General features: G+C 36.6%; 1 protein-coding gene across 1 annotated transcript; it reads right to left on the reverse strand.

Annotated features, from left to right (window-relative positions):
• Positions 1 to 1,372: 1,372 nt before the first annotated feature.
• On the reverse strand, positions 1,373 to 3,237 carry LOC117122488 (meiosis-specific protein MEI4-like). The gene is made up of 3 exons (XM_033268075.1): positions 2,961 to 3,237; positions 2,219 to 2,628; positions 1,373 to 1,837 (listed from the first exon to the last, which is right to left on the reverse strand). The coding sequence occupies exons 1-3, from the start codon at positions 3,235 to 3,237 to the stop codon at positions 1,484 to 1,486; spliced, it is 1,041 nt and encodes a 346-aa protein (XP_033123966.1). The 3' UTR covers positions 1,373 to 1,483.
• Between the last annotated feature and the right edge of the window lie 5,388 nt (positions 3,238 to 8,625).

The following is an 8,625-nucleotide window of genomic DNA, read 5'->3' on the forward strand; positions in this document are numbered from 1 at the left end:
ATTTGGCAAGACTAGGCGAATAAGAGACTACAGGGGAGTCGGTTAGGGAGTCGTGGGAGCCGCAGCTCTCCCCCCCCCCCCCCCCCCCCCCCCCCCTTTGTACACAGTGTTAATGATTAATTTTAATATATAAAAGTGTCATTTCCAGCCATCTAGAGGTACTATTTCCTCAAATTTTCGCACTGTTGGGGCTGAGGTGGTTCTGGAATTATGGCTTTGAAGTATGTAAAATACATACTCAAAAACAATGTTTATAAGTATAGGTGTAATTTTGCCCTACCACCTGCAGTACGTTTGAAAACAATTGCGAAAAAATCGCAAGTTGTTCTAGGGTGGGACTCGAGCCCACGATCTCCAGATCACTAGCCTGGCATCAAGTGCCCGAATATGTCCAGTTTACAAAGGAGGTGACAATACAGAGCCATGTAACTATCGACCAATATCAATTTTGCCAATTTTATCTAAAATACTGGAATGTACAATTTTTGATCAATTATACCCCTATCTTAATAATAACTCTTTAATTTATGAAAAACAATCAGGTTTCCGCCCAAATTTTTCCACACTATCTTCCCTCATTAACGTAACAGAAGACTGGATAGATGCAATAGACCAAGGCAAATATATTGGTCTTGTTATGTTAGATCTTAAAAAGGCGTTTGACACCGTGAATCATGACATCCTCATTAAAAAATTAAGTATGTTTGCACTGAGTAATCTTTCTTTAAACTGGTTTAATTATTTTAATCTAACACAATTATTTTGTTTAATGTCCATACGGCCTCGTGGAAGAACACCCACTTGGGTGAACGAGTTTTTTGACCGTTATAAAATAAAGTTGTTATTATTATTATTATTATGTCTCTAGACCACCGAGCTTGCGCCTGATGGTCAGGGTTGAATTCGAGTCCAATTAAGCAGCGGGTACTGCAGTGTCATCATCATCATCATTATTATTATGCACTTTAACGAAAACTGGCTTTTCACTGAAAAAAATAATTATATACTGAACTCTGACCCATAGAAATTTTAAATACTCCAAATCCAGATCCTCTTGGTGTCTGAGAGAGAAACTTTTGAGTATTGTCCATTCAAGTACCAGGTTCAAGTCTCGAGAATAGTGTAGGGGTCGGGGAAATCACCCCCTTTGTCATCCCTTGATCCAACACTGAGCTGTTTAATATGATTATTCATATGTCAATTAACAGTTGAACTTGCCTAAGACGTCCAAAATGGCATTGAAAAATTGTTCGACTTCGATAGATAAAATTTGACTTACATATCGTTAATTAATTGAAAACACAACATGTAAATGGCATGTAAAATAAGATCGACTTAGAAATTATTTGAGTTAGACAAAGTCGACTTATGTAAGTTTTACTGTATTTTCATTATTCATTGATAGTACTTAGCAAAGAATTAGAAGTCCGCATAAAGAAATAAATGATAACAGGTGTTATTAATATTCATATTTTAATCCTCATCATTTAATATTCATATAAGAGTTTAATTTCCATACATAATGAGCAAAGAGTGGGAACGATTCAGTTATATGAAGAAGTGAAGATTCCAACTGTTCTTTCATTGTTTCTGCAACTTCACCCTTAATATTTTCTCGAGTTGAACTCAATGATAACAACTGTTCAAGAATGTTAAAAGCGTTGCAGCCATTCTCGTATTGAGCCACGTTCAGATCACATTGCTTGTTCGTGTATTGCCTTAGCATCTCCGATAACTTTACAATTTGGTGGATGAGAAGTTTCAAAGTTGGAATTAACAGCGATTTAACCTTGCACAGATACAGGATTTGTGAGATTAAGGTTTCCTGATACTTGTACTGAAAGATAAAATTAAGTAAAAGATGAAGTTTATATCAAAAAATGTACTGGACAGACTTTAATTGATACTTAGAATTAAATTTGAGTTCTGACAAACATTTGATTGACCTACTGGGAACTAACATCTCAGTGAGAATACTGTTCACAAAAGTTCTAAAAAAATTCCCACCATTAACAGACATTCCCGTTAAGCCTGGTTCCCATAAAATCGCTACACGTTATCGGCAATACATTTTGGCAACTAAATTGCTTGGTTGAAAATGGGATCGTTGCTGATTGCAGCAGCTAGGGCAGCTATGCAGGGTATCTTCCAATGCTGTAAGAAGATTGTAGCAATGTTATGGAAACCAGGCTTTAAAAACTATAACATTGCTGCTTACTGGTTGGTTATGACCCCCAATGAGCGCTTTCTTTAGCAATCCCTGAATAAGTCTCCAACAGGTTCCCTCAAGTTTCTTCTCACTGTCAACATTTAAATCAGAACTGACGACTTTAAGTACGCCCTCTACAGCCCAGTTCAGATCCTTTGATGGAATTTCTTCCAAGTTTTCAAGTAGGTGGTCCACCACTGACGTCAGTGAATTTTCAAGGACGTCCAGAGATTCAGAAGTTTTGAAAACACTCATGGTTTTGTTATGATTGTGTAGGCACATAGCACAATGCAGGAATCGGATGCCATTATTGAATTCCCGATGGATCTTTGGACCTTCCATAGAAGATATGGTTTCTGATGAGCTTGGTGGAGTAAAAAAGTGATCAGAAAACTGGTCTGGTGCTGTTTCAATACTGGCTAAACAAAGAGCAAGATTAATTGAAATAAATTTAATTGATATTATTAACAGATTGCAATACAAAAATAATAATAATCATGATAGTAATTATACACTGCAACAATATTAAAAATAATATTAAAGATGATAAAATAATATAACATTTTTATAGCATGATTTACACCAAATTATAAAACAAAACAAAACATACAAGTTGTGGTGGTATACAGTGGTACAGCAGGTCTCAATCATCTCTGCACTGGCGCAATCCCAGACCTCTACAGGTGCACACAAATAAACAGCTTCAATATCAACAATTAAAAAAAAAATGTTCACTAAATAAGTATTTTACCTGCATATAAATTACGTGAATCCCATTTATGAAATGTTTCTTCTGCTTTTAATTTTACAAGTTCCTGCTTTGCTGTCAGCAACTCGACTTCAAGTCGCTTGGCTTCTCTCTTCCAGTCTTCCTCTCTCTTCTGTAGGGTCTCTCTTAGCTTTTTTGCATACTGCTCTCCTGACATATCTTCAGGCTTGTTTCTTATGACTGCTATTGCAACCGCACATTTTACTCTTTTTATGTAATTCACATCAGCAGTATCACAATCAGATGTTGTGGAATCCATGCCTGTTTTTACAACAAAATAAATGGTGTAATGGTATAATCTTGGACATTGCTATATAGCCCTAGCTGTCCTGACTATCAAATTGTGTCTGACAAAAATAAAACAGCGTGACACGCATAAATATGGTCGTGATGACATCACATCAGGACTACAAAGGCATACATCAAGTCAAGGCGTAGGCTGGGCATACATTGGTTTTTTGTACAAAAAAAAAAAAATATGGAGTCTGGACAGAGCATTAGTAGGACTGGTTCTAGGCCCTACTCATATTTAACATTTATTTGGCCTTTCCATATGGTGTATACCCTAATACTACTACTAGGCCCCTCCCTAGGGTATTGACAAACTGCGAGTCAGCGAGGCATGCGATTCATGCAAGCCATTTACCCTCGTGACTACATCAACTGCAATTACTGCAAGGCAGGAAGAAGTATAACTGCAGTATTGTACCAAAAGTGTGAGGCACCTTAAACACGCTAAAACTCCTTAAAATGAAAATGACAATAGTTTAATATAAATTATGATGTTCATATGACCTCCTCATCGAGCAATAATAAAATAAAACCATTTTCTTCCATTAAAAAGTGACTTAATTCAATCCGGCCGGTCATGTCCCTGGCAGGGTCTAATAGGAGTCACGACGAGGTCTCGAAAACCAACAGGAACAGGAGAGGACGACCGACGAAGAGGAGGGTTGAATTCTGAATAGACGAGTCATACTCACATGCATATGTTTAATCACGTTTGATAATAATTGATGTTATTGTTCTTAGACTTACTATGATAGATTAATAAATAAATAATAAATTAATAGAATATTAAAATAATATGGGGTTATTACTATACTTTTGAGGATTACCATAACCACAACTTGTGAACTATTATTTGTATAGACTCCCTAAAAGTGTGCCACACATAGCTCCATCATCCTCTCTCCCATCATTTCACCACACCCTGAATGCATTGATTGATTGGCTAAATGACGAAAAGAACCGCTAAATGTCCATTGTAAGTTATGAAAATGTAATTTTATTGTTTATACAATAAATGATTATAATAATTATAAATATTTTTGTATATATATTTTTTGACAAGGCCTCTGCATACCTAATATAATACTTTACTGGAAATATATATACTGTCTCTTATCTTATACACATCTAGATGTGTATAAGAGACAGGTCCTATGAAAAATCATTGTGTAATAAAATGCCTCTGACGGGATTCGAACCTGCGACCTCTCGCTAACAAGGCGAACGTCATAACCACTAGACCACGAAGTCTTGTTGAAGTTCAGTATTTGTTTAGTAGATAATTTGTCTATTAATTAAAAGTTAATGAACCCTTAAAACAGTTGTTCATTTGACATTATTTTGAATAATTCATGTGTGAGAAATATTTAAAATGATTTATTAAGAATCAACAGGATCTTACAGTAACTGTAAATTCATTCTAAAACATTTGGAATAAAAGTCTTATATTTAAGGTGTGGAATACAAATTTCCCGCTAAATAGAGTATTTAAAGACCACTTTTAGTGCCGGTCTTTAATTAGAGGGATTCTAATTAGAGATCAAAGCAACTAGAGACCACCAAATCCTCTGTCTCAAAAGTGGTCTTTCATTGGAGGGAGATCTGTAGCATGCTGCAATTGAAATAAAGTACAGTATGTTCTTTAATTGAAATAACATCCCAATAGAAAGAGTGTGATCTCAAGTTGAAGTAATGAAGTCGTATGCTACAGTTAAAACACTGTAAACACTGTGCTACCCATTTGAAAAAGTGCTACCCATTTGAAAAATGTGTTACCCATTTTAAACACAGTGCTACCCCATTTGAAATATGTGCTACCCATTTGAAACAATGTGCTACCCATTTGACACACAGTGTTATCTATTTAAAACACTGTGCTAACCCACTTGTAACGAGTGCTCTCCATTTAAACAGTGTGCTACCAATTTGAATCATTGTGCTATCATTTTGAAGCAATGTGCTAACCATTTGAAACAAATTTTATCCATTTAAAACATGTGCTACCCATTTGAAACACTGTGTGCTTTCCATTTGAAATATTGTGCTACCCATTTAAAACACTGTGTGCTATCCATTTGAAACAATGTGCTACCCATTCAAAACAGAGTGCTATCCATCTGAAACAGCATGCTCCCACTTGAAAAGTATGCTACCAATTCAAAACAGTGCGCTACCCACCATTTTAAACACTACCCATTTTGCCACTAAATTTAAATCACCTATTCGGAAACTGTTTTTGCCACCCCACCCAACTCCCTCCCCCCACCCACCCGTATGAATAAAATCTGAGGTTGCTAAATGCGTTACAAATTTATGCTCACGCATGGGTTCTTCAAAATGCGTGTTTCAAACAAAACATGGCTTTGAAATGCGGGACCATCCTGCACAATGCGAGACGGTTGGTAACTATGTCCCTCTTTCTCACTCTCTCTATCCCTTCTGAAACTACTATCACGAACACCCACTCGGAATACCCAAACCTGCACCAGAGATGCCTATCAACCACATACCGGTACCGGTACATGATTGCAACATTCATTATAACAAGAATGCAACTCATAAACACCTATGATAGAAGCATACGATCCCTGGCTCAAACAAGCACTCCTCCCAGCCCCGCGCCGTTCCCACAGAGAAATCTGTTATCCATGTGAAAAAGTAAAATTTAAAATAAAAGAGAAGCAAACGACAACAACAATTAAACCAAGAACTTTTGTGAACCATTGTTTCCATTAGGATATGAAATTAATGCAAACATACTCACATCTACGATTACCTTACCCCTCCCCAGAAAGAACCAGTGGCGTATTTAAAAATTACTCGCGCGCTCCCCCCCAAAAAATCACGGTCAAGTAGTTAAAAATCACCTAATCACCATATTATGCAAATTAGCGTCACTCAACTGATCATCGATCCACCCCCCTTCACCAAATATATGTAAGTTCATTAATGAAGTTTTTTATATGTTGTATTTTAAAAGCTTCTATCTATTGCACACAATTTTATTATTATTTTATTGACTTGCACACAATTATTATTATTATAATGATTATAATAATAATAATTATTATATTATTATTATTATTAATAATTATTTTAATAATAAACCTTTATGCTTTATAAAGCTATTTTATGCTACCAGCTATATATATGCTATTTCAATATGCTTCATAAAGCTATTTTATGCTACCAGCTATATCGATGCTATTTCAATGCTTTCTACCAATATTGTGGATATGTGGGATTTAGTGGCTGAGATTCATGATCTATGCCTTGCCTATGCATCCTTACAGCAGGTTACAGTATTTCGTCCTTCAGGGCCAGGCTTCCTGCAGTGCTAATATAACATTAGTTGCCTCTAAATATCGACCTTGATGATAGCGCCGGAATTCAATACCTGTGTTGCACTTGTAGATGATCTTATGAATAAATTGTTAATGTGTTGAGTGAAATAAAATAATATTTTTTAATAATGTTATTCTTTAATAATGATATTTTATTCAGTTTCGTATTATGATTGTACAAAACAATAATATTTTTAACCTCCTCTTTCAAAAAGTATACAAAGAGTAGTCACTATCTCAACACCTGTTCTTTTTTCTGAATTTTCTTATAATTGTTATTATGTAACTTATGTAGCTAATGCAGGGAATTATTATTTGATAGCAGTGCAACTTCAATTAACCTGTGACGCAAACTAAAAATGGAAGACAAGGCACTGCTCCAGTTACACCGGTGTCCATTGACCAGTTGGCTAATTGAACAGCGCACAGTTTGGGCGGTGACAACTTCAGTAATTGGGAAAGTCTCCTTGAAACCGTCCATGTAAAACACATTATACACATACATCAGTCGTGCCGCTAATCGTCCTAAACCTCACTCTGTGAGGTTTAACTTCGTTACATTATCCGGGGCTCCTTCGCCTAAAGATTGACTGTGCTAATTAATACTGTATTATTTTACAAGATGTTAGCCATTAATTAATAAATTATTAGACTTTTATGCATTATGACGTTTACTCTTTCAATTGACATGTCGACGAGGACGCGAAGCCCCGCCCACAAAGTCACTAAAACCTTAGGCTACGGTCACACTAGCGTCTCAAGCCTGGCTTGACTCACCGCGGGTGAGATTTCAAGCCAGGCTCGAAATTCTGGGTCGGTCACTCTAGTTGGATTGACCTCCAAATTATGAAATTATTTGTTTAAATTTGGGCCGTCATTCTCTTCTCATGTCCGAAACTGGCTAATCTGTCAGCAAGCGCACGCCAAAATTTTCCGTTTTGTTGTTTGTTTTTTTATTTTCTATCTGGTCTCTCAGCTCGGGTTGGCCCCACAAATCTACCAGGTCAGCAGTTTCCTGGTCGCTCCAAATCAATCGCATTATTAGTAATTAAAATTTGAATTAACTTTTATGAAAAGTAATGATTGCGTCTTGATTGAACACACATGAAGAACTCGCAGGTTTTTTTATTCAAGAACTTCTAAATGCAACGGCGTCATCGACTGTGATTGGTCGACAGCCGACGAGGAAATGTCAATCTCGGTCACGCCAGGGTAGATTGATATCGAGATAGGTAGATTGATATCGAGGTCACGCCAGGCGCGAGTCGGTGCAGATGCGGTCACATTACGAAAATCTCACCCGCGGTGAGTCAAGCCAGGCTTGAAACTCTAGTGTGACCTTAGCCTTAGACAATGGCAGCCAAACTTACCGAGTTGGCGAAGATTTTCTTTGCTATAACAACCTTCTTTAAGAAAGAGAATTCAGGGTAAGGGCAGTATGCAAATGAATCATATATTCAAAGTGTTAATCTATTTCATGGAACATGGCGGGGAAATTGTTGTAAAAGCCTCTGTATTTCGCTCCCAAAAGAAGAGGGAAAAGCCGCATTCAGTCAACCTTGTTGTTGGCAAAGGCCAAGTCACTGATGCACACTGCTCGCGTAAATCTGGGTATCTATATCCAAGCATATTGACATCTAGGCCTATAGGCTAGGCTCATGTATGTTTCGCGTTTAAACCAGCTGTAAAGGAAATTAAAATGTCCGCGAAAAAGTTTTTGATCACATGACTAAATGACGCTCGCTGATTAGTCGGTTCATCTGTCAATCAAATCTCGTTGAGATGTTAATTGTGTTTTGTTTCATGATTTTTAATTGTCTTTGCTAGTTATGTTTATTTTGTGAAAAATAAATAGGGTCCTCCTCCATGCATGGGGTGAATGGGCAGAATACGAGTGAAAATGAATACCACATAAGAGTTCATCAGGCCTATTTGAAGTCACGTCTCGATAGCTGGAAATTGTTTTTTTACCATCAAAATAATTTATGTTAAAAGTAGTTAATGCATTATTG

Source organism: Anneissia japonica, unplaced genomic scaffold (assembly GCF_011630105.1).
Source record: "Anneissia japonica isolate Jap-2015-1 unplaced genomic scaffold, ASM1163010v1 scaffold1889_len2455224_cov183, whole genome shotgun sequence".
Classification (NCBI taxonomy): Eukaryota; Metazoa; Echinodermata; class Crinoidea; order Comatulida; family Comatulidae; genus Anneissia; species Anneissia japonica.